This window comes from Echinops telfairi, unplaced genomic scaffold (assembly GCF_000313985.2).
Source record: "Echinops telfairi isolate 266 unplaced genomic scaffold, ASM31398v2 ScPeMD7_7400;HRSCAF=8409, whole genome shotgun sequence".
Taxonomy (NCBI): Eukaryota; Metazoa; Chordata; class Mammalia; order Afrosoricida; family Tenrecidae; genus Echinops; species Echinops telfairi.
Genome location: NW_022111300.1, coordinates 2,345,249 through 2,372,261, shown reverse-complemented (window position 1 = coordinate 2,372,261; position 27,013 = coordinate 2,345,249). Strand labels below are relative to the sequence as shown.

The following is a 27,013-nucleotide window of genomic DNA, read 5'->3' as shown; positions in this document are numbered from 1 at the left end:
GCCACTGGATCCAAAGACCTTTTACCCACTAACTTGTGATTGTCCTGAATTTGGCATCATTGCATGTGTTTCATGAGTCTGAAGAGGACTATATAGATTGGTATCTGACATATGGGCTAATATCAGACTTATGGGCTTGACTGGAGTGGATTGGGATCCTTTCTTAATGTACAATTACCCTTTATTTAAAACTCTCTCTTATACCCATATGAGTGTCTATGATTTGTTTCTCTAGTCTACGGGCTAACACCACCCGGCACCCCGCCAAAAAAGAACCCAAACACCAAAATCTAAAAGCAAAGCAAACTCCCTATCATCAAGTTGATTGCAGCCCTGAGACTGCAAATACTGATGGGTGCCTCCTCTTTCTCCGGAGCAGCAGCTGATGGGTTTAGACTGGATGGTGCATGTCGCAGCCCAACACCTCCCCCCAGGACTCTCAGGTTCCTTGTGTACATTAGAATCACCCCAACCCGAACTCACTGCCGTCAAGTCATTGCCGGCTCCTCACGACCCTATAGGACCGGGCAGCACTGCCCCTGTGAGTTTCTGAGGAGGTAACCCTCTCCTGGAGTGGAAAGCCCTGTCTTTCTCCTGAGGAGTTCTTGGTGGCTTCCTACTGCAGACCTTGTGGATCACCAACCAATCTGTAATCACTATGCCACCAGCGCTCCAGGTCTGCATACCCGTGTAAATCATGCTTTCAGGTAAATAAAAGGGGTTTCCCCCATTCTTGGCTTGATCATGCCATGTCATGGTAACACAACACATATCATTCTGTTTTCCTTCTCTGCCACCGACAATCCTTTCTCCATCTCTTATGGGATGAAAGCAAAACAAATTCCGCTGAAAGTCAATGATTCTCCTTTTCACAGTCTTTGTCCTTGATCAGCAAGAAGAGGAGGGCCGTCCATGAGGTGGCTTGATGCAGTGGCTGCAACCATGGCCTCCTCTACACTTTAGTTTTGTTGCTGTTGTGAGGATATGGGCGGCAGCACACAGCAGCTCAGCACTTCCGGCATGTACGGTTCTGGGACGCTGACTGCGTTCTTCAGTTGTGCAGCCTTTCAAACCCTCCTGCTCTGCACTGTTTTCCTCTTACTAGCTCACTGCCCACCGCGGTGCCTAGCTAACCTTGCAGATGGCTGTTTTCAATTTGGTCCCACATAGTTAGCTCTTAAAAGAGAATAATGCTCCAAGCAGATATTCATGACGGATGAAGCTAAATTACTGTTCGGTTTTCAGATGACTTCAGGGGATAAAAGATGACTCAAGGCAATAGTTTGGGGGTTCATCCACTCTCCACGGTTGCAGACATTCTAGAACCCATGAGAAGGTAAACTTTGCTTCTGCATTCTCCTTTTTTGATCAGGATTCGTCTATGGAACCTTTGATTAAAATGTTCAGCAGCTAGCTACCACCCAGCTCTACAAGTCTCATAGCAAAGAAGGCAGTTGCTCATGGAAGCAATTAGCTCCATATTCCATATCTTCCTTCAATTCCTGATCCTCCTTCCTCTGTCATTTCAGGTAAATAGAGCTCAATTGTTGTGCCTTTGCCAGCTTTTAAGACCCCAGGCACTACACTATGAGCTAGGAGATAGAACAGAAGCATTAAACATGCTATTAGGCCAATTAGCTGGGATGCCCCATGAAGTTATGACCCTAAACATCCAAACCAAGGAATGAAATTCTCGGAGGTCTTTGGTTTCACACGAGCAGCCACAACAGCTATCCTTTGTTGCTTTTGTAAATATATCACACACATAACTTTTGCCAATTCAGCTTTTAGACGTTGGGCTGTGAACCACAAGGTCATCAGTTCAAAACCACCAGCGGCTCTGAGGGAGAAAGATGGGGCTTCCTGCACCCAGAAAGATGTTCAGTTGTGGAAACCCACCAGGGCAGTTCTACCCTGTCCTATAGGGTCGCTATGTGGCTGTATCTTCTTGATGGCACCGAGTTTGAGACTCCTTAATGGCAACAGTGACTATCAATGACTTGCAACCCTACCGTCAATCGATGATATTTTAAAAATTCTGTTAACTCCCCCTTTTCCCTTTTCTTTCTTCCCTGATAGCCACTAATAAATTTTGGTCTCTCTCTATTTGCTTTTTCTTATCTTTTTAATATATAAGTGAGGTCTTACAATATTTGTTGGTTTATGATTGGCTTGTTTTACAGCTCTCTCCATACTGCAGCATGTACCTAGACTTTGTTTCTCATTGTATGTATGTAACAGTTTTTACAAATCCGTTCACCTCCTTGAGGCATTGAGGTTGGTCCTGACTTGTGGCTGTTATGAAAAGTGCTGCAACGAGCAGGTTTCTCTGTGACGTTCTGATCTCAAGTCCTTTAGATGTATACCTAGAAGTGGCATTTCTGCATCATCTGGTGGTTCTATTTTTAGGTTTTGGGGGAAATGCCACACTGTTTTCTACAAAGGCTGTGCCATTTTACACCCCCACCAGCCATGGGCATGGGATTCTCGCGTCCTCACATGGCACCCTCCCTATCACTGGTTATTTTCTGTTTAGTTTCCACATGGAAGGAGAGAGAGGGTATCTCATTGTGGCTTGGAGTTGTAGCTCTGTGATAGCTAATGACACTGAACATCGTGCCCTGTGTTCGGTGGCCATGTGAGTGTCCTCTTTGGTGAAATGCCTCTTGGCATCCTTTGACACTTTAGTTCTCGCCGTGCCTCAGCTGACTTGGTTTCTATTCAGGCATGCTTCTCCTTCCCTAGTCTGTTGCCTCTGAATGATCATTCACATTCTTGGCCCAATCCTTTCTCTTTCATGAAGGCATTCTTTGTTATTTCTACTTTATGTTAGTTTTCCTTTTTATAAATAATTACGCACTTTTATTTTGGGTCAAATGCACACTGTAATTTGGAAGCTAGGAATGAATCAGCACGTACACATGTGTTCATCATATATGTGAGGTAGCCACCAGTGGCCATGGAGTCAATTGTGACACGTGGTGCCCTTGTGTGTCAGAGTAGAACTGTGCTTCATAAATCAGATGCTTCTGATTTTTCAGAAGCATATCATTGGGCTTCTCTTATCCTTTTTTTGCACACACTGATTTTGGACTTCTAGCCTTCTAACCTGAGAGATAATTCACTTGTTCATTAAAGCCACCCATTTATGGTATGTCTGTTATAGCAGCACTAGATCACTCAAACACACATCTAATTCATAATGTTGCAAATGCTGGTCCTGAGGATGCGTCATTTTTAGGCGAGTCATTTGAAAGAAAACACAAATAAAGGGAGAGTGTGGCTCTGGAAAAATTTGAGAGAGTGGTTCACTAATATCAAAGTTGGGGAACTTCTGCCCCGGAATGTATAAGCTCTGGTGGTATAGAGGTTACATGGTGGACTGCAGTTTTCGAGATTGGCATTTCAAAACCATCAATCACTCTTCTGGAGCATGACCGGGTTTTCTACTCCTATAAAGAGTTACAGTCTCTCTCTTTTATTATTCATGAGACAAACTTTAAAAAAATAAAACTGGAAAAAGCTCTATAAAAAGTCATGACTGCCAGGGTGCGATGTAACAATGATGAGAAATACAACTTTCCTCTAGTTCCTAAATGTTTCCTCCCCGCTCCCACTACCATGACTTGAATTTGATTTTGCAAGACTGGCTAGACCAGAGGAGGTACACTGGTACAGATAGGAACTGAAAATACAGGGAATCCAGGACGGATGAGCCCTATAGGACCAGTGGTGTGAGTGGCAAATCAGGGAGGGTAAAGGGAGAATGGGTAGGAAAGAGGGAACCGATTACATGGAACTGTGTGTGACCTCCTCCCTGGGGGACAGACAACCAAAAAGTGGATGAAGGGAGACGTCGGACAGGGCAAGATATGACAAAATACCCATTTATAAACTATCAAGGGCTCATGCGGGAGAGGGGAGCGGGGAGGGAGGGGAAAAATGAGGACCTAATGTCGGTTTAAGTGGAGAGAAAATGTTTTGAGAAATGATGTACAAATGCGCTTTGCACAATTGATGTGTGTATGGATTGGGATAACAGTTGCATGAGCCCCTAATAAAATGTTAAAAAAGAAAAAGACATGACTGCAACTACTCATCAACTGCTGGCTGCCTGAGGCCACACACTTCAGAATCGTGTCCAGGGGGTGGCACGCTGGGCACCCAGCTTCCTGTGGTCACTACTGCCATGGAGCCCAGAGGGAGGTAGATCCCACTTTGGGGGCCCTGATATTGTGGGATCAAGCCCCGAGGCTCAAATAACCTGGCATGCTGCGACTTTCTTGTCACAATCGCTGAAGACAAAATGGGTGCAGAAGCAAATGTGGTGAAGAAAGCTGATGGTGCCAGGCTGTCAAAAGACATAGCATCTGGGGTCTTAAAGGCTTGAAGATAAACAAGCAGCCATCTAGCTGAGAAGCAAGAAAGCCCACATGGAAGAAGCACACCAGTCTGTGTGGTCATGAGGCATCAACAGGATCAGGTATCAAGCATCAGAAAACCCCAAACAAATATATCGATGCAAATGAGGGGAGTCAGAGAGGACACTTAAAGCCCATCTGTTGACAAGTGGACATTCCCTCACAGAAGGGTCACAAAGAAGGAACAAGTCAGCTAGGGTATAACATAGTACCGATAGAACACACAACATTCCTCTAATTCTTTAATGCTTCCTCCCACCTTTCCCCACTATCATGACCCCAGTTCTATCTTACAAATCAGGATACTAGACTGGGGCATGTTCACTGGTACAGATAAGAGATCTCAACACAAGGAATCCAGGACAGATAAACCCCTCAGGAACAGTAATGGGAGTAGTGATACCATGAGAGTAGGGGAAGGTGGGAGGAGAAGGGGGAGAAACTGGGAACAGACTATAATCATTGATGCATAACTCCAGCCCTCCCCCCACTCCCACCCTGCCCGGGGGGCAAACAATAGAAACATAGGAGAAGGGAGAAAATTGGCGGTGTAAGATATGAAAATAGTAATAATTTTTAATTTATCAGGGGTCCATAAGGATGGAAGGGGAGGGGAGGGAGGGGAAAAAAGAAGAGCTAATTCCAAGGACCCAAGTAGAAAGAAAATGTTTGGAAAATGATGATGGCAACATATGCAAAAATGTGTTTGATACAAATGATGCATGGATTGTTATAAGAGCTGTAAGAGCCCCCAATAAAATGATTGGAAAAAAAACCCCAAATGAGTTAGTCTCAAAAACTCACAGGATCAGTTCTACCTGTCCTATAGGTTGGCTGTGAGTTAGTATCGGCTCGACCGCAGTGAGAGGGTGAGAGGAGAGAGTGATGAATGAGTGAGAGAGTGGATTGGAGTGAATGAGTGAATGCATGAGTGAGGGCATGGCCAAGAATGTAGGCAACTTCAGGGATTCTTATCCTCTACCACAATCATCACCAAAGGAGCCCCGGGTGCTGGGCTGTGATATGCACCCTTAGCAGTTCAAACCCACTAGCCAGCTACTCCTTGGGAGAAAGATGGGGCTTTCTTCTCCCACAATAGTTATGGTCCCAGAAATTCACCAGGGGCAGCTTCTATTCTGACCTACAGGTTGACCATGAGTCAGAATTGACTTGATGGCAGGGAGGTTTTTTGTTTTAAATCATCACCAAGACCCTTCCCCTACCTAGCCCTGCCTCAATGCCGGCCATGGCCGGAAGCAGCCCTTTTTATAGGCAGTTCCATCTTCAAAATGCTCCGACTTGTTAATTGGCTTCCGTAGCCCTGCCAAGGATGGCAGTTGAAACCTAAGTTGTTTGCCAATATCAGAGACTCCTGACCCAGAAAGGCTAATGCCAACCATCTCGGAAAGACCGTATAGGCTCCTGGCCAGGCCTCAAGAGAGGCCAGGGAAATAGAGGGTCTGAGGGAAACCCCACCATTTTCAAGCATCTCTGAGCCAACCTGAATCTCCCATCTTTAAGTCGGCGGAAGAGCAGGTCAAGTGTTTGTACCACTCAAGTACTCATAGGTGCAGTGGAGACAGAGCCTGAAATGTCCCTCGTCTCCTTCAGAGGATGTAGCAGGTTGAACATTTTGGTTTCTTTGTAAAGAGTACTTAGTTCAGGGTGAACTAAGTAACAAGTCTGGGTGCTCAAAGTTCTGGGCCAGGATAAGCAAGCTACTGCTTGTATCTGGGCCTCTTTCCTCCTTTGTAACTTAACAGGGTTATAATAACCTCTAAGATCCCTTCCAGTGGTGCTTCTAAGATTTTTCCTTCATCCTATCTCAGAAGAAAAGCATCATGAAGATAATCTGGCTTACTGGGGGACATAAAGCTCTGCTTTGTAGTGTTTCTTGATTTCCACTGTGGTAATACATGCACTAAGGTCACTATTAGATCCTCAGGGCATGGCGTTGGGCAATGATGCACCCAACCAGCTCCTGGGCCCATCGGAACTAGCCGCAACCCCTCAGAGTTGGTACTTTCGGTGAGGGCTGAGGCTTGATGAACTTGAGCCAGTGAGATTTTTTCTTTAGCGTGTCTCATCCTCAAACTCCAGCTCAGTCTTTCTTCTTCATTGAGTGAGAAAGGACAGAAACAAGGGACAGCAGCCCCGCTTGGCTCTTTACTCCTAGGTTCAGAAGAGGAGCTCTGGGATCAGTCCAATTTCCTCAGGGACCAGTACCCACAGGTGAGGGTTTTCTGTCTCTTGAAATTTTGGTATTTCAAGGGGATGATGTGACAGAGATGGAGGCAATTCCGTATGCAGTTGGCAACCTGGCCTGTGCCTGGAGCTCCCAGCTTTGCCTTTTTTGGAAAAGATAAGTGGTTCAAAGAACTAAAAGAAGGTTCTGAGCTGGAAGCCAAGAACAATGTCCAGATGGTTAAGTCCAGTCACCAGATTGTTCCGGGTAAAGTCTCTCAAGTTCTCACAGGAAATGGGAGGGAGCAAGTTGGAATGGAAAGCAGTGGACTGGAGATTTAGACCCAGGACAGAGCTGGTATTTTACTTCCAAGGCTCAGAACTATGCGACGCACTCAGTTTATCTGCACGTGTCAATCGCAAAATTGAAATTCCTTCTGGGACAGCTGGGTAAATCAAATGAAGGCATTGAAAACATATGATAAGATGCACTGTCAAAAATTTTTTTTGTTTTCAAAATAGACTTGGAAGAAAATTACAACATTGCTAGTTATCAGGATAGATGATCCAATGTCTTTCCTCCTCCCAGCTTTGCTTGGGTTCACAGATAGGCTTAAAAAAGTGCTGAGGGGTTAGTGTGGTCATTGAGTAGGACCCTTCCACATTGAAAAAGGATCAGTCAGGGCTGATCATTTGTAGTCACTCCCCTGCTCTTCACAGACCTAGAAAGAACTGGGCTTCCCCAGTTCTAGAGGAAATCTGCCCATGTTCAAAGTGGATGACAATACGAGGGGCTGCTGTACAGATATTTTTAACATTCTAATGTGTTCCGGACAGACTGAACACTCAGCCTCCAGGTGGGCCAGCTCCGTAGAGTTGAGAAGGAGCAGGGAGCTTTTCAGACGATGACAGATTCAGAAGCAGAGGGAGAGTGGGGATTGTGAGAGGGTGCAGATACCACTAACGGGTGGCGGGCAGATGTCTGGAGCACAATTCCACTCAATTACCACAGGCCACAGTACCTCTGGGAAGGACACTATTCCAGGAACTTTAGGCCCATAGGGATTATGTTGACATTTGTTCTTCATTTACTCAGTGCAGCTCCTGCACCAATATCCTTTCAGGCATCTTTAAGGCCCCTTCAAACATGGGACAGTGTCAATATAAAGGAGTGCAAGAATGGCAATAGCTGCTTTATGAAAAGTTATAACAAAGTGACAGTCAAACCCAGAAGCCAAACTCATGGCCATGGAGTTGATGCCAACCCATTGTGACTCCATAGCGCAGGGCAGAACCGCCTCCGTGGGTTTCCATGACTGTAACTGTTTATGGGAACTGAAAGCCCGGCCTTTCTCCAGAGAGCGGCTGGTGGTTTAGAACTGCCGACATTGTGGATTACAGCTGAACGTGTAGCTACCACGCCACTGGGGCTCCAACAAGGTTAAGTTTCAATGGAAGAATGGAAACGACTGGGACTTCATGTTGGCCTTCTTCATTTGACTGGGCGCTCTATGACAGTAGAGCTCATGGCTGCGGACCATCGTACTGCTCAGCACAGAGCATGTGAGGATAACTGCCGCCCTGTATGGAAGGCTTACCACACCCTCAGTGCTTCACATTCATGGCTTTATGATTGCCTTGGGTTGTCTTTGTTAGAATATTTTTTACAGAAATTTTAAGAACAGTTTTATTAGTCTTTCATCTACATGTCATATAATTCAATAACTCAATCATATCAAGAAGAGTTGTACAATCATCACCACCACAGTCAATTCTAGAACCTATTCTTCTTCCTTGTACTCAGTTTATTCATGTGATTGTTATTTTTTTCTAATTGTTGAAAAAAAAACCCACAACAAAACAGTCCCCAATTCCACAACTTTTCCATGTTAAATCAGTGCCATTGATTATACTCTTCCTTTTGTACAGCCATTGTTGGTATCTTTTCCAATTATTCCCAATTATTCTACCACCATTAGCCTAAATTCCCCTTCACTCATGGTAACCATTGGTCAAGTTTGATTTCTTTTGTTTTTGTTAAAATCTTAATTCTTGAAATCCACGAGCTGCTCCTTGGGAGGAAAAGGAAGCTGTTGGCCCTGGATTGACTGACAGTCTCAAAAAACCCTTTACAGGTTCATTATGAGTCAGGATCAACGACAGTGGTGTGTGTCTGTCTGTGTGTGTCACTTTTGACATAAGAATTATTACCAAATATATAAATGATAGGCTAAGAAAGTCATGCAATGAATAAAGAGGACAAAGAGAAACTGATGCCGGCGAAGAATATGAAATATATCACAGAAGACCAGCAGCATGGCTACATCTTGTCTTGGGAGAAGTACAGCCAAAATATCCTCAGAAGTGAGGATGGTGACTGGGTCTCAAGTACTTTGGACACGCCATCAGGAGGACCAGTCCCGGAGAAGGACCTCAGACCTGCTAGAGGAGATGATCAGGAAAAAGGAGGAAAATGCTCAATGAGACAGATTAACACAGTGGCTGCAACAGTGGGCTCAAACACACCGATGGTGGTGAGAATGACACCGGACTGAGCGGTGTTTTGGTTTGCACACAGTGCTGCTACTGGTCAGAACAGATTGAGGGCACTTACCAGTAACTAACAACGGAACTGAAGAGGGAATAGAGGCACACAAGGGTTCACTAATGTCCCCACAGGGGCACACTTAGACCCCATTGCTGTTGAGCAGATTCAGACCCCGGAGACCTCTTACATGGGTCAGACTATAATTGCCCCGTGGAGTTGCCCAGGTTATAATCTTGATAGATACAGACCGCCATCGCTTTCTCCTGTCAAGCGGCTGGTGAGCAACGCTCTTAGAAGCAGTCAAGAAATCAAATGATGTAATATGTTGGACAAATCGTCTGCAAAATACCTCTTACAAGCATTAAAAAGCACAGAGGTCATCTTGAAGACCACAGTGTGCTTCCCAGATCAAGGTATTTTCCATTAATCTTATATGTATGCAAAAATTGGACGATGAAAAAGAGGAAATGAAAAAAATGCTATCTCATTTTTAATTCTAGTTTTTGTTTCTGTCCACTGTCTTTTGTATTGAGGTTTTACTGTGATCTCTTTTGTTATTGTTCTTGGATTTTTGGAGATGTGATTTTCTTGAAATCTTGAATAGGCAAGTCCAGAGAGACAGGAACTAGACTACTGGTTTCTTAGGGTTATGGCTGAGGAGGCTGGGGGAAATGGGGAGCTCATACTGTGAGTACAAAAATGAATCAAATGTTTTAAATTTGCACAACTCTTTAAAAATATATTTAAACCATTGATTGTGTGGTACGTGACTCATCTTTCAACAAAACTGTTAAAATGACAATAAAAAGAAATCATAATCAACAAGGAGCCAGGGCTCCATTCACCACACCCTCCCGCTTGGGTTATTGTGGCAGCACGCGGTGCGGCGAAGCCTCTGCCATTCTGGGTCTCCGAGGGGGGCAGCGATCAGAGCCCCCAGTCAATCGAGGATGGAGAGATTTGAAAAGAGACCTTAGAGATGTTGGGGTTGTTTTCAACAGTGCCTAAGCTAGCCTAACTTAGCCAGTCTGTAAATTGGCACAGAAATTCAGTAGCAGGCAGCAAGGTGTTCATATTCGGAACTGGGAGGATGTTGATTTGTGTTATGCAATGATGAATAATTTGGTAAAACTCTTATTTACAATGATTCGAAAGGTAGATGATGTAACAAATGAATCTGAAGCTCCCAGGAAAGGAGTAGTGTGCAGTTTGAAATGAACTCGGAAAACAATTCTCTTAGATTGTTAGTGGCAATGAAGGGGAGTAAAGAGAGCATAGATATTGAAGGATTGGCAGAAGCTACTCATCTTACTCCAACTTGTAAAAGTACATCTGTGAGGACCTTTGTACAGTGATTTGAAAAACCAAACTCATTGCCATTGAGTCCATTTTGACTCGTGGTGACCCCATAGGATAGGGTAGAACTGCCCCTGTGGGTTCCCGAGACTGTAACTCTTTATAGAAGTAGGGAATCTTATCTTTCTCCTGAGGAGCAGCCAGTGGATTCAAACTAAGAACCTCTCCCATGGCAGCCCCCCAATAGCCCCTTATGGCGAGGTTCAACTTGAGGCTGTAACTATCACACCTCATTGCTAAAATCACAGAATGGATCCAGGTGGTTTAGAATGAAGATACAATTAAAACAACCTCTTTCATTTGGGCAAAATGATGGAGGGAAAAGCAGTCTTGTGAGTTTTCCTCTCTCCCTTAGTCTGATAAGTTTAAGGTATTTGTGGTAAAGACCCAGAGGTGAAAAGACAACCAAGTCTACCCCCAAGGCTAACTGTATGTAGAAGGGTTCTCTGAGTGGGACTCCCGATCCGTGGAGCTCGCTGGAATACACAGAGAAGAAGCTGACTGCAGTTTGAGGGAGCTGGACTGACAAAAAGCCACAAACCTAGATGAAGAGACATGGCAACTCGAGGGGTGGACAACAGCTTGGCTGCTGAGGGGCTCACACTCTCTAATGTGTACTTTGGGTCTGGTCCAGGAGGATAATATGAATGACTCACCTAGAGTTGGGCATTCGGGGACCTGGAGAACGGAGGACCAGGAAGCTACTCCCAAGGAGCAGAACGGTTGCTTGCCGAGGGTAAAGAGCTCAGCAACAGCCTCCTGAGCAGGGCTGGAGCACTGCTTCAGAGTGAGGACTAAGTACGGTGATCTTCCATCGTCCTCTTTCTGAAGGGGAGCGTTGACTGTGGACATTTTGGGTGCTTGTTCTACCACATGTATTGAGTATGGGTAAGCGGCAGAGCTTCCGGTATATCCTTCTCTGTTGCATAGACCACTGGGCATCACTCACAGGCCACACAATGTTAGATTGCTATGGTGCCAGGATAAGCTTTTCCTCCCTCACATGGTGGCTTGAGCTAGTTTACTTGCAGAAGAAACGTGAGCCTAGTACTTGGTGTTCAGAGGATACACTTTAATCATCCTTAACACTACTTGCCAAGCCAGTTCTTTTTACCTCTTCATGTCCTGAGCACATGGGAGACTTTCCTCCATGCACTCTTTCAACTCGAGACATTGCCGTATCACTTGATTTTGCTAATGAATGGGAATGCAGGTGACTGTGCTGGATGCTTTAAGAATCTGTGCTCAATTCACCCCGTGTGTTTCTACTGTCTTGGTGACCACGGGAGACTTTGTTAATGTGGAGCATCTACAACCTGGCTGGATTATTATCAGGAACAGTGTCCCCTGCCGATCCAGGATGGAAATGCAGTAGGAACAATAAACACATTTTGTTGTTAGAAGGTTCTATGATTTCGGGGTTGTGCTTTACTCCCAGTATATCTAGCTTATTCTGACTCACACGGGCTTGAAGCCAGCAAACAGAGGGTGTCTCAGGACAATCGGCAGCTCATTTGATTGAAGCACAGACTACTGGTCAGGGGGGAGCAAGAGAGATCATCTCAGAGGACATGGACCTTCACGGTGAATCTTTTGAATGCTGTGTTGAGGACTTCGTGCATAAAATATGAGGCCCAGATTTGATTTTTTCAACGACCTGGTAGCACGTCTTTAGAAGTAGTTGGATACAGAGAGACCAGGAGCTGTGAGACAAATAGGTCCACTGCAATCATCCCAGTGAGAAACGGGAGACCCTGCACCCTGCAGAGGCAGACGGGGAGCTGCCATGTTTGCAGACTGGATTGAGGAAAATGGTAATGGTCTTTTCAGAAGTGGTTGAGTGAGAAAGACACAGGATGTAATTACTGACATTTGGAAATGCTGACATCTCATCAGAGGTATTGATAGCTTTAAAAATATAAAACCAATACACATGACAAGAGCTCTTAGGCTCAAGTCAGACTTCTCAGGCTGCACAGGTGTTTTGTAAACAGATTATATTTCTAAATAGATAGTAAACAGGCATTTTGTCCATCCCATCCAAGTCTTCAAACAGAAATATCAAAACTCTCAGAGATAAAATTTAGACTGTCTTACAGAGTTTCTCTAATCAATTTTCTCTAAAGAATCCCTCAAATTAATTTCTGTAACAATTAAGAACATTGAAATTAAAAGCGCCTCCGAAGCAAACCTGAATTCTTTGGGCTGCGGCTTGGATGGCATTTCCTCTTGCTTTACCTAGAAGAAGGTGGCTAGTTTTGCTAGTTCATATGCATCTTCACTGAGGCACACTTACTTAGGACTTACACTCAGCCTGCTTCCAAAAATGATTTGCAGCAGCTCCTCAAGTGTCTATTTAGGTTTAAAGAAGCTTACGGTCCCACCCTCAGAGGGCATGAGGAGGGAAAATGCTCTCAGAGGGCATGTTGAGAAAATATCAATCTGTAATAAAATCAAAAGACCAAGGACAACAGTAACAAAGCCCTCCCTAGTGCCAAGTTAATGTAAATTTTTCCTACGAGGAAAAATTCCGAGCAAAGCTATCAGCTTCCAAATTTTTAGTTCCTTTCTGAAGAGCCCTGGTGGTGAATTGGTAATGGTATTGAACCACTGACTTCAAGGTCAATGCTAATTTTTAAAAGAGCAAGCTATACAGCATTGGATCACAATATCCATACATACTACATTGTCTGAGGAAGGACATGCTCATCCAAATGAGGGGCTGTCGTTGTTGTTGTTAAGGGGGGCATGGCAGTGAGGCTGGGGAACCCTGGTGGTACAGTGGCTAAGTGCTCAGCTGCTAATCAAGGTTGGTGAATAAATAGGTGGTGGTATGCTCATGTAAAGATTTATAGCCTTGTGAACTCATGTACATAAGTAAATTTATTTATATATAATGATAGGGAAATAGATCTACGTACATATATGACATTGGGCCTTTACGCAAATACCCCCTCAACACAAGAACACTTTGTTCTAATAACCTGGCATTCTGTGACACTCACCTTCCCAACATGATCGCTGAAGACAAAATGGGTGCATAAGCAAATGTGGTAAAGAAAGCTGATGCTACCTGGCTATCAACAGATATAGCATCTGGGGTCTTAAAAGCTTGAAGGTAAACAAGCAGCCATCTAGCTCAGGAGCAACAAAGTCCACATGGAGGAAGCACACCAGCCTGTGTGATCATGAGGAGTTGATGAGATCAGATATCAGGTATCAAAGAACCAGAACAAAAATTCACATCGATGTGAGTAAGTGGGAGGGCAAAGTGGAGGCCCAAAGCCCAACTGCAGACAACTGGACATCCACTCACAAAAGAGTCACAAGGAAGAGACGAGCCAGTTAGGGCACAGTATAGCACCAATGAAACATACAACTTTCCTCTAGTTCTTTAAAGCCCCTCACCCCTTTCATGATCACAATTCTACCTTATACATGTGGCTAGACCAGAGCATGTACACTGGTATAGATATGAGCTGGAAACACAGGGAATCCAGGGCAGGCAAAACCCTCAGGACCAATAATGAGAGTAGCAATACCAGGAGGGTAAGGAGAAGGTGGGGGCAGAAGGTGGGAACTGATCACAGTGATGAACATATAACCTCCTCCCAGGGTGATGAACAGCAGAAAAGTGGGTGAAGGGAGACAGTGGTCAGTGTAAGACATGAACAAGATAATAATTTATGAATTATAAAGGGTTCATGAGGGAGGGGGAAATGAACTGATACCAAGGGCTCAAGTAGAAAGAAAATGTTTTGAAAATGATGATGGCAACATTTGTACAAAATGTGCTTGACACAATGGATGTATGTATGGATTGTGGTAAGAGCTGTAAGAGCCCCTAATAAAATGATTAAATAAAAAGAGATTTGTAGCCTTAAAAACCTATGGGGAAGTTCAATTCTGTCCTATGGGTTTGCTATGAGTTGGAATTGGGATTTTGTGTATGTATGATTTGGTTCTTTTATTCTGGTGATGAGGGATGATTTCAGGTAGAGGGTTGAAAACTATGTAGATACTTTGCTTATGAGCAGGTAAATGGGTTTCCTTGTGTTCTCCTTTTTCTATTTTTTATGATTTTGAAAGGGGTGGAGGAGGGAACTGGGAGGCTGCAGGGCCGTATAGGAAAATGTCACCAGGGAAGAATGGGAAAGTGCCTTGAGTTTGCCCCCAAGAATGGAAAGTCACAATTTTTGCAGTGCCAGGTTGTGCTATTTTGTTTGCTCTCTACCACTGTCTAGAGCATTTCATAGAGGGTGCAATTACACTGGGAGGCAGGGAGGAGAGGGATGGGAAAGCAGGCAACAAAGGAAGGCAGAACAGGACCCTTAAATATGGCTCACATCTTTGGGAAGAAAATAGCGGTGCTCCCATCTTCTCCTCCCCACTCCCTTTCTCTATTTTTTCCTAGGAAGAAGGAACATGCGGAGCAGTAGGTGGTAGGAGGGCGTGTGGAATGTAGGAACCAGCAGAGGACACAGTGTATCTATCGAAGGGGAAAAAAGGGAAACAGAAGTTTGTACAAAGATAAAGAAAAGCAAGACAGCCAGCAATAGGCTCCAATTCTGAACAGTCGGCTCATTTGAAAGCTCCAGAATTAAAGTTGAAGGAGAACACCTGTCTATGTCTTTTCAAAGGACTCTCCCCACCCAAACAACTTCCTTTCGTGTTTAATCTGTGGACTTCCGGTTCTCTTGTGCCCTGTGCTCACAGGTGAGAGCTGAGAGGTCCCTCCGGATCCTGCAGACTCTGGAGGCATCTGGGAGCAGTGATGGTGTTGGGAGTGTTTCCCAGACTCCACCTGGGCTCAGAGGGAATGAAAGCTGGGATCTCTCAGGTGACCTCCCAAGCCTGGCAGGGGCACAGGGGTGTAGGGGAACGGATAGGGGGCCTCCCTGTAGGAACTCAATGCTCTCATTCCCAAAGGCAGCTCAGAGATATTAAATCAGTTGCCCAAAGCTACAGAGCTATTTAGCATTTCACAGGTTTATTTAAAAAAAATTTTTTTAAGGTTTTATTCAAAATAGGGATTCATCCTGAAATGAAAACTTCTCAGAGGTCAGGGTATTTAGGATGGAAAATAAACCACCTTGAAGTCTTTTATGAGGCATATGATCCAATTTGTTGGAAGCTCTGACTGCCCCTTTTCCAGAACCGAACCTGCACAGCAGCCTGGGGACCTTCTCACTGACTTCAGAGGAGTTTCTAAGTCTATACTGCTGCAGACTGATTATGTCTTGCAGGGACAATTTTTCTTAGTGCTTAGATGAAGGGATTAAAAAGTATGAAGGAGTTCTAAGTGATATTTGCCTTGGGTGAGTGAGCATTCGAATTTAACTTTAGAATTTTAAAAATGATGGCTCACTTAATATCAAATTTTTTTGAATGAAAGTCCTCTGTGGTATGCATATTGAACAGGAATCCTAGATGAGATTTGGACATGGTTTTACTAACTGTGGCAGCAGGCAGTAATCTCAGTTCTAGCATAAATTGCATATTCTATCAGATCTAAGTAAAACAGTTAAGTGCTTCATCAGTGCCAAGCTGTGGTGACAGGCTCTGAGGGCAGTCTAGTCCCCAAACTTCTCTCTTCCTTGCTGGAAATTTTATGATTAAGCATGTAGTTCTTTTTGAGAATACCCATTTTTTTTCATGATATGCCCTTTCAGATATGTATTAGCTAATATCTCAGGTGGGAGGAAAAGCTTGGGGCGAGGTAAAGGGATTTTCTCACAGTTATGGAAACGGAGAAACAAGGGAGAGAAATAATACGTTGGTAGAGAGTAGATATTGTAGCCGCTTTTCAGCCCACACCTAGATGTTGTTGAGTCATGACTAGCATCCTCACCCAAGGATGCTGAACTGACCTTCATCTCGGTATCGGAAGACCTGGTGAGTTACACTGAATATCTCTTGAAAATGGTCCTCAAAAATGAAAACATTCAAAATGCCTTGGAAAAGAGGAAAAGAGAAAAGCAAACCAAAGTAGGAGTGCCTCGCTCTCAACATTTCTACGATGGGAGTTGAGGACCTCCAACAAAATGTCGCCTGCATCTCACTTGACTAATTTTAGTGATCTTGGTTTGTGACTATGATTCATTCCTCAAGCTGTGAATTACTGAGGAGGAAGGAGGGGGAAAATCGACTTAAATGTCAACGAAGTAGGGACATAAATAGAGTTTTCTTTTTTGGGGAACTAGAATTCCAAGATATGGGGATCTTTTTCTCGGGAGTAATTGAATGCGTCAAACTTCTAGAGAAATAATGATCTCTAGTCAAAACATCATCAAAGACTAAGCCAGAATTTATTATGAGTCATGCCACGTCTGAGTGTTTGCTTCCCTGGTGTGGATGGCTCTGGGTGTACCTCGCTAGGTGCCCATTAGGCTGAAAGTCACTGATCCGTCGTTCCCTATGAGGGAACTTTCCATGTCAACCGTAGTGAGGAAGAGAATTCATCCAGCCGGCGAAGAGGAACGCATGGACACGAGGAGGACTGGGCCAGGCACTGGGCCAGGGACCGGGAAGAAAGACATGCTTGAACAGTTGTCAGATGGCATTTTATTTGCTACAGAATAGAGCACAACAAGGATGATCTGGTGATGCTGGGTAAAGAAGCCCATTTTTTAGTCCTTAGGTGTCCCCTAGGAGCTCAGGTGTCGTGGTGACACAAGGGCTGCAAGCCACATGATGGGCAGTTTGGAACCACCAGCCGCCCTTGGGAGGAAGGCGGGGCTCTCTTCCTGCAAACAGTTGCCGTATTGGAAACCCACAGGAGGGCTATGGCTCCTATGAATCAGCATCGACTCAATGGCAGTGACGTTGGTTTGAGGCTTCCTCCAGTAAAATGGCTACAATTTGGAATGTGCTTGTTTTGAGGTAGAAAAGAGCAGTCATTAATGCTGCAATCCTTCCTGACGTTCAAGGATTGCAGCCTTCTATTATGGATTACAATTCAATTTTAAGAAAACCAAAATTCTCACAGCGGGACCCATAGGTAACATCATGATAAGCAGAGAAAAGACTGAAGTCCTCAAGGATTTTGTCTTGCCTGGATACAGAATCAAGGCTCATGGAAGCAGCAGTCAAGAGCTCAAATGACACATTGCACTGGCCTGTGATGCACAAGACCTCTTTAAAGTGTTTAAAAGCAAGGGTATTACCTTGAGGACTATGGTGTGCTTGACCCAAGCCATGGGATTTCAATCATCGTCTTATGCATATGAAAGTTGAACACTGACTACAGAAGACCAGAGAAGAATTCATACATTTGAATTCTGGTGCTGGCATAGAATACTGAAAGTGCAGTGGACTGTCAAAAGAATAAACAAACCTGTCTTGGAAGAAGTACAGCCAGAATAATCCTTAGAGGCCCAGATGGCGAGCCTTTGTCTCGTGTACTTTGAACATGTTAGGAGAGACCAGTCTCTGGAAATGGACATCATTCTCGGGGAAGTAGAGGGGCGGCCAAAAAGAGGAAGACCCTTGATGAGATGGATTGACACAGGGGCTACAACAATGGGTTCACACTTAGCAACAATTGTGAGGCTGGCGCAGCACCAGGCAGTATGCTGGGTTGGAACCAACTTGCTGGTACCTAATAATAACAACCCTTATACAAGGAGCGCTGGCTGTGCAGCGATTAAGGCACCCAGCTGCTCACCCAGAGGTCAGTGGTTTGGACCTACCCATTGCTCCATGGGAGACAGGCATGGCCGTCTGCTTCCATAAAGACTCACAGCCTTGGAAAGCCTATGGGGCAGTTCTAGTCTGACGTAGCACATCATGGAGTCAGAGTAGACTTGATGGCTGTGGATTTGGGTGATTTAACTCTTTCACTCAACTCTGTAGTTTTACTGATTGCTGTACCTGATCTTCTCCACCATCAGCTGGGTCCTTCGCTGTGCATTGGACCTGTTCTACTCTGACAACTTCAGAGCATTGAGAAATGCATGGTAGTTGTAACATTATGGTTCTAGGACATTAGGGAAGAGACGATGATGTAGAAGGTAAAAGCGTGCTCATTAACTTCAGGATTGAACGCAAGCCGAGTGTGCGTGCGTGCGAGTGGATGTCAGCACCTGTCCTCCTCCTCCTTTGGAGCGCTCCCTTTCCCCAGGTCTTTCTGAGGGCTCTGCTCTTTGTAGGTATTACTAGGAATTCTGGTGGGCAGCAGTGGCCACTTCATTGCATCACCCAGGAATGTGTCTTTCGCTAATGTAACAAATGCATCCTGATGAGAAGCTAACAGGTACTGAGAGGCTGAAAAGGACTCTTGGAGGTTATACCTGTGAGGAAACTGAACCTTGGAAGGTCCAAGTAGCTTTCTTGCCTAAGGAATTACTTCTGTTGCTTCTTCTGGGCAATGCCCGACTGGACTACTGTGATGGTTTTCAGTGCAGAGATCTTTTCGGCTCCAGGGAGGGAATCTCAGGTCCTCTAGAAGGGCTTTGGCTGCCCTCATGTCTTGGCCCACTGCTTTTATTACAATCCAGTTCCTTTCCAATTGAGTAGGTCAATTCCGGAGGCTCTGCTAAGTGTGCCAAAGAAGATGCGCTTCTTTTTTCTGTTTCCAAGTTCAACATTTCCCTTGTGTGGCAATCGTAAAGGCAAACAGGAAAGGCAGGGCATGAAACTCAATGGCAAAGAAAGAAAGAAGAGCTTCGCTTCTTGTGCTGGCCTTCCAATATCACTGGTATTAAATTAATGGAAATGATCTAGGGTGGTTCTACATAATCCATGGAAATATTGATGGAAAGACCCTCCCTGCCCACTTCTGTAAAATAAAATGGTCTGTATTCTCTGTGTAAGTTCTCAGTATTGAATGGCCAGCTTTGCTTTTTAGTGTTCTTGGTGAAATTTCCCTTACCTTGATAGACTTAATATTCTTTTTAATTTATTAATTTTGGTTTTAAATATTATATTATTATATAAAATAAATGTGTGACCAGTTGATACATGCTTGTTTAAAATATGAGATCAAATTGCTTTTAGCATACTACTTCTCTCTAGATCCACATGGTAACGTGTTCTTTATTTTTTCAATCACTTCATTGGGGGCTCGTACAACTCTTATTACAATCCATACATCCCTCCATTGTGTCAAGCACATTTGTACATATGTTGCCATCATTATTTTCTAAACATTTACTTTCTACTTGAGCCCTTGATATCAGCTCCTCATTTTTTCCCTCCCTCATGAATCCTTGATAATTTATAAATTATTATTATTTTTTCATGTCTTACACTGACCGATGTCTCCTTTCACCCACTTTTCTGCTGTCCATCCCCCTTGGAGGAGGTTATAGGTAGATTATTGTGGTGACACGTTCTAAACTCTGTCTTTCTCTTTATAAATAATATTCGATCAAACCTTGCTTATAATAATTGATTTTAGTGGTTTTATTTGTCGTACTTCTATCCATTTGAAAAACAGCACATTGGAAGTAACTACTACTTATAAGCTTGTATTTTCAAGACAAGAAGTCATTTTTGAAGACTTACAAATCATAATATGCATTCTGTGCCTGAATTTAAAAACCTATATTCCAAACCTTAACACAATATTCCATTTTCAAGTGTGAATTTTTTCCTCCAAGATAATAATACTTTACCACTTAATTATCTGAGAAAGGCAATGGCCCTTTAAAGGAGAGTTTTCCTGTGGCTTTAGGGGCTGCACAAAGGTTCAGAGCTAGTGAGACATCTCATTGACCGGACATCATAGTTCTTTGCAGGTGCTTTTCTGAATTGTCTCCAGATTTGCGTGGAGGCTGCTCGTTTTGCTTATGGTCTATGTGGGGCATTCTCGTGCGCCCATGGGCTTTGAAGGTACTTAGTTATGCAAGTCAAACTCAGTTTTACATTGATAGATCATTCAGCACAGCACGGGGTGTTAGTTAGGATGCGTCATCCTGCTCAGTCTATCTAAGAGTTACCCCTCGGGTAACTCTTGTTACAATGTACAATGTGCTGGGCAGTGGAGGACAGCACTGGACTACTTACTTGAGTGTGGTGAGTTCTGTAAGGGATGGCTGGGTGGCCTTGAGATAACTTTCTCTTCGTGCAGCAACTTTGGGGGAAGGCTTGGGACTTGTGTCTGAGTCACCACTGTCTTCATCGCCCATGGCCTTGATGTAGCTGCCACTCCGCATTCTCCGGCATGGAATGTCATCGTCTTTACCCCGAGGAGTGTACCCTGACCATTCATCTTGAGGAACCTGTTCAGATTGAAGACATAAAATAATCACTGTTAGTAAAACAATTTCATTTTCTTTCCATATTTTATTTGTTTGTCCCAGAATATGGGCCAAATAGATGTTTATAGAATAATTTAGACATTAACTTCTCAGCATTGTGTTGTACTAGTGTAGGTCTGAAAATATTTGTATTCACACAAATCCATCCCTTAATTTTAAAAACAAACTCTACAGAAAAAAAATGAAACCATTTGACTCTGATTCATTTATACTTTTTCTCACACTCATGGTTGTTAAGTCAGGCAGAAATATGTCATTGGAAAGGAGCAGTGTTCCTTGAGATTTTCAGTCATCTGTGTTCAATCTCCATTGAAAATTCAAGAATGCTTTCTGTGAACCTTTCATCTTTAACATCTTGTATCTCACTTCTCATCTTCCTGACCCAGTGATCTATATCCACTGCATTCACTCCCCAATTTCCTATTTTTTCTCAGTCTCTCTAAATTTGGATTCATCTCCCTTACGCTTCCTGAAAGCACTTATTAAAGGATTCCAGTGAGCTCCTCATGATAGCTGACATTTTCCTTGATCTTCATTTTTCTTGGCCTCTCTACACATACCCCAGGAAGTGCCAGTTCCTGAGGAATTCTGCTCTTTTGACTTTGGGGTTACTCAACCTACCGGCCACAGTGGGCTCAAACGTAAGGACAACTGTGCGGATGGCGAAGGACTAGGCAGTGCTCGCTCTGTTGTGCTATGGGTCGCTAGGTGTCGGAACTGACTTGATGGCACCTACCGACAACCACCACCTACCTGTGTACATTTCATATACTATTATTTCACCTTATTGCTATTCAGTCAATTCTGACTTATGCAACCCCGATATCTGCTTAGCAGAACTGCTCCATAGAGTTTTTTCACAGAGAGTGTTTAAGGCTGTGACCTTTCAGAGGAAGATCACCAGGCTTGTCCCTCAACGCTCTTCTAGAGGGGTTTGAACTCACAACCTTCTGGGTCAGGGGCAAGTGTTAACCATTTACACAACACAGAGACTCCTTATGTGAATTGTTATTTTCTCTCTTGCTTTGCTGGACCCTATGCTAAGTCCTTAACTTGGATAGCACACAAGATAATGTGGTCAGTACATTATGCCACCTCGTCTCACTACATTCCCTTCTAGATCAGCAGAGCCTTACGGTTCATCTTAGACTTTATGACTTTCTCTTCAGTTCATCTTAGATTTTCCACTTTATCATGAACTCGGCCTAGGTTCTCATTCCTACTCCACATTCCTACACACACACAACACACTTCTTTTTAATCCACCAAGGACATAACTAACAGTCAGCAGTGCACAGAACACTGAACAAAGCTTAATTTTTATTTTATTCTACAGAGATTATTACGTTTCATATGGGGGTAAGAGCATGAGGCCATAATGATGACTATTAGCCATGTGGCTGATTATAGAACATGGAAAATAAAGGCAACTGTCACAAATGAGTGATTGGTGACAGCTCAATTCACCACTGTTTCAGGTAGCACTACAGAATTGGAAAAGGAACCATGATTAAGATACATAGTTTATTGGAAATTAGAAAAGGCTACAGGATTCTGAACCAGGCTTAAGCAAGAGAGACAAAAGAAGGGGGAGGATAGCTTTTTTCTCCTATACTTATGTCTTCATAGAAAAAGACAAAGCATATATCAATTTTGGACTAGTGCCAAGTGAATATGTTAATAAGCTTAATATGTAGAGCCATACATGGCATACGAGTATGAGCGGTCCATAAGCAGTGAGCAAGGTCAGTTCAAAATATTCCGAAGTTGAATTCGTCGGTAAGTTGGAACAGGCACATATGGGACTAAGTGCAAGTGAAGGCTTGAAGCCTTCTCATGATTTAAAAGCTACACATGCAGCAAGTGGAAGCGAATGATTGCTGTTAGCTTCTGGCACTGGACGCAGGCACTTGCAGATGGACCAACTATAACTCCATGATGCTTTTGTAGCCGATCAAAGGCAACAGTCTTTCCTTTGTTAATGATGTAGAGGCGTCACTTCTTAGATTAAAAAAAAAAATTACCACAGCAACAAAAGCGATTTCCTAAGGAAACTATAAATGTTGAGAACAGTCTTGGTTTCCTTGAATTGGCAGGTGACTCATTACATAGAAGTTACCATGTGCAGAACCTCATTATTGGCTTAGTCAGTATATTTAAAAACTTAACGTGGTACCACTGTGGGTCAGAGATGGTGCTTATTCCCCTTGTCATTGGCCAGGAGGGATGTGCAGTTCATTGCACTGCTTCTGGAATATGTCAGGGACGAGTCACACACACCTCAAAATTGCTTATGAAACTAAGCGCAACAAAATTCTATTTAGCTGTTTTCTTCAAAGTTAATTTATAGATGAAACCTTGCCTCGTATTAAAAGTCGGCTTCATCTGTTGCTAAGGGAACCATTTGAAAGGTATTTAATCTGTATACTTTCCAATGAAACACAAATCTCAATGATAGCAGCTAAGACTTTATATGGAATGACTAACTTCCATTAGAATGGAATTTGAAAATTAATTCATTATTCATACACCTGGCTTGCAACAAGATTGCATAAACATAACTTAGAAATCAGTTCTGGGAAAAGCGTAAAGAACTGCTAGGATCATTAAAGTTACTCTAACTGAGCTGCAGCTTTTATTCTGAGTTTCTTAAACTCTAAAGCCAAAAAGGAGACATTGTTCAGTTATGTAATTTTCTGAGAATGCATAGAATTTGTAGGTGCCCCAAAGAGTGAAATGCTCGTCCCTTTTGATGGGAAGGAGAGGACAAAAGGTGCCAGAAGATGAGCTGCCCAAGTTGGAAGGCACTCAAAACACAACTGGGGAAGAGTTGTCTCTTCAAAGTAGAGTCCATCTATTGACTGTAAACGAGCTTACAAGACCTTCATTTGCTGATGGGGCATGATTCAAAATGAGAAGAAACAGCTGCTAACATCTATTAATAAGTGGAACTTTGAATGTATGAAGTATGAATCTAGGAAAATTGGAAGTAGTAGAAAAGGAAGTGGAATGCATAGCATTCAATGCTGACACAGACTGATATTGGCCATTGTGAATCAGAACATCATTGTCTACTATGCTGAACATGATGGATGGAAGAGGAATCATGTACAATGAAGTATAAGGCTGTCTGTGATAGGATTATATCTATACAAATATAAGAAAATCCACTCAATACAACTATTATTCAAATTTATGCATCAGCCACTAAAGCGAGAGAGGAAGCAATCAAAGAACTTTACCAATGTCTTTGGTGAGAAATTAATCAAACATGCAATTGAAATGCATTCAGAATTATTGGCAATTGGAATGCAAAGTTGGAAACAAAGGAGAAAGAACAGTAGTTGGAAAATATGGCCTTGGTGATAGAAATGAAGCAGGAGATCTCATCACAGAATCTTATGAGACCAACAATTTCTTTGTTGAATGGGGGCAAACGGGGACAATGCACATGGACTTCTCCAGATGGAATCCACAGAAACAGAATAGACTACAACTGTGGGAAGAGATCATGGAAGAGCTCATTCTCTGCAGCTGAAACCAGGCCAGGGGCTGGCTGTGGAACAGACTATCAATTGCTCATATGGAAATTCAGGTTGTATCTGAAGAAAATTAAAACAAGTCTACAAAAGCCAAAATACAACCTTGAATATATCCCATCCGAATTCCAAGAACATCTCAAGAACAGATTTGACGTTTTGATCAGTAATGACAGAAGACTAGAGGAGTTACGGAATGGCATCAAAGACATCACACATGAGGAAGCCAAAAGATCAGTAAAAAGACACAAAAACATGAGAAGACCAAAATGAATGTCAGAGGGGACTTGGACACTTGCTCTAGAACACAGAGAAGCGACAGAAAAAGGAAGAAATGATAAAGTCAAAAGAGTTGAACAGAAGCTTTCAAAGGTTGGCTCAAGAAGACAATGAAAGGCATTTCAATGGAATTTGCAAAGAACTGAAGTTGCAAAAATCACAGTTGAAGTGTCAGCTGAATATTTCTCCAAATGAAAGAACTAACGGAATATTTCAACTCCTGAGTTACAGTACTGAAGAATTCTAGAGTAAAATCTTGACAGTTGTGAGAAGCGTCAAGAGATAATGAAAGGAATCCACAGAATGACCGTATTCAGAAGACTTGGTCTCTGTGTGACGAGTTCAGAGCTGTAGGATGCCCAGGTAAGGTTTGTCAACGAAACTCTTGTAGGACAGCCCTGGCTACCTCGGCAAAGGAGCAGGGGTGCTGTTGTGATGGAAACAGGTTTAGTCAGTGCACATTTCCTGGACGTTTCCTTCGCCAATGCAGATTTCAATTTTCTTCAGACTTACAATAAGTGCCCCTGACAATCCCATGTCATTTGGGAAAAGTCTAGCAAGATTGCTCCTTTGGAGTCCCCAAACATCGTTGAGTTGCTGTGAACTTTTGGACTGGTCCGGCATAACTCCTTGGAAAGCACTTGTCTGTAGCCACCCAATGACCACAGAAGCACGTTTAAATACATTTTGTTAGAAATGGGAACTGGAACTCCAGTAGCATCACGCCCCCTTATAATAGACAAGGACACCAGTAAATGAACAGATCTCAACAAATGTAAGTGGATTCTAGAAAATGCAGTGGGATGGTGTGACAGAAAAGGGTGGTGTGGGGCTTCCATTATTATTTAGAAAAGCCATGCTGATTAAGTCACATATCCATGCAGAGCTGAAAGACCCAGGATATAGATGCGGGAAGATCTGAATGATAAGCCAGTGCAAAGTCCCTGTTGTAGGGATGAGTATGGTGTTGGGTAAGTGTTGGGCTGCTAACCACAAGGTTGCCAGTTCAAGCCTAGCATCTCCATTGGGGAAAAAGCTGATGTTTTCTGCTTCCATCAAGATTTATAGCCCCATAGCTCTATGTACGTATATTTATATGTTAAATAGTTAGGTAGCAGATGGATATTGGGCCTCTACTCAAGTACTCCCTCAGTGGAAGAACACCTTGCTCTAATAACCCGACATTTTGTGATGCTCACCTTCCCTGACACAATCGCTGAAGATAAAATGGGTGCATAAGAAAATGTGGTGAAGAAAGATGATGGCGCCCAGCAATCAAAAGATATAGCGTCTGGGGTCCTAAAGATTTGAAGATAAACAAGTGCCATCTAGCTGAGAAGCAACATAGCCCCAGCCTGTGTGATCATGAGGAGTCGATGGGATCAGGTATCAGGCATTAAAGACCCAGAACAAAAATTCATATCAATGTGAATGAAGGGAGGACAGAGTGGAGACCCAAAGCCCATCTGAAGACAATTGGACATCCCCTCACAGAAGAGTCACAAGGAAGAGATGTGCCAGTCAGGGTGCAGTATAGCACCGATGAAACATACAACTTTCCTCTAGTTTTTTAATGTTTCCTCCCCGCTACTATCATGACCCCAATTCTACCTTACAAATCCAGCCAGACTAGAGCATGTACACTGGTGCAGATAAGAACTCGCAACACAGGGAACCCAGGACAGACAAAGCCCTCAGGAACAATAGTGAGAGTAGCGATACCAGGAGGGTAAGGGGAAGGTGGGGGTTCAAAGCGGAAACCAATCACAATGATCAACATATAACCCCCTCCCTGGGGGATGTACAACAGAAAAGTGGGTGAAGGGAGACAGCGGTTGATGTAAGACATGAAAAAAAAAATTTTATAAATTATCAAGGGTTCATAAGGGAGGAGGGGAGGGGAAAATGAGCTGATACCAAGGGCTCAAGTAGAAAGAAAATGTTTGAAAATGATGATGACATCATATGTACAAATGTGCTTGACACAATGGATGGATGTATGGATTGTGATAAGAGCTGTAAGAGCCCCCAATAAAATGATTTAAAAAAAAAGATTTACAGGCTTGGAAATCCTGTAGAGGGTTGCTATGAGTCAGAATTGACTCAGTGGCAGTGGGCAGGTAGTCAAAGCATAGAATAAAATGCTAGCATAACTGGAAAGCTCTGAGTAAGAAGGAAGCAATAGAAGATGAGGCTACAGTGGGCCAGGGGCTAGATCATATAGATCTTGAAGGCTCACCAAAAGTCCTCTTTCAAGGTTGAACTCAAAAGCTCTGAAAGCTCCTTCTAATGACTCCAGCCTAAACTGGTATTCCCATTTTCTGAAATCTACAGAACGGGTCAGCCAGCTGCAGCTTGCAGTCTGAATTTGACCCACTGTGTGTTTTTATAAATAAGGCTTATTGGCAGACAGTCATACCTCTT

At 43.3% G+C, this 27,013-nt stretch overlaps 1 protein-coding gene across 2 annotated transcripts in view; it reads right to left on the bottom strand.

Annotated features, from left to right (window-relative positions):
- Positions 1 to 27,013, bottom strand: part of DLGAP1 (DLG associated protein 1) — a 931,603-nt gene that overhangs the window by 283,549 nt on the left and 621,041 nt on the right. For both annotated transcript variants that reach the window (XM_030887282.2, XM_004702880.2), the window contains exon 4: positions 20,518 to 20,732. In XM_030887282.2, coding sequence (XP_030743142.1) covers positions 20,518 to 20,732 — 215 coding nt within the window. The remainder of the gene's footprint in view (positions 1 to 20,517; positions 20,733 to 27,013) is intronic.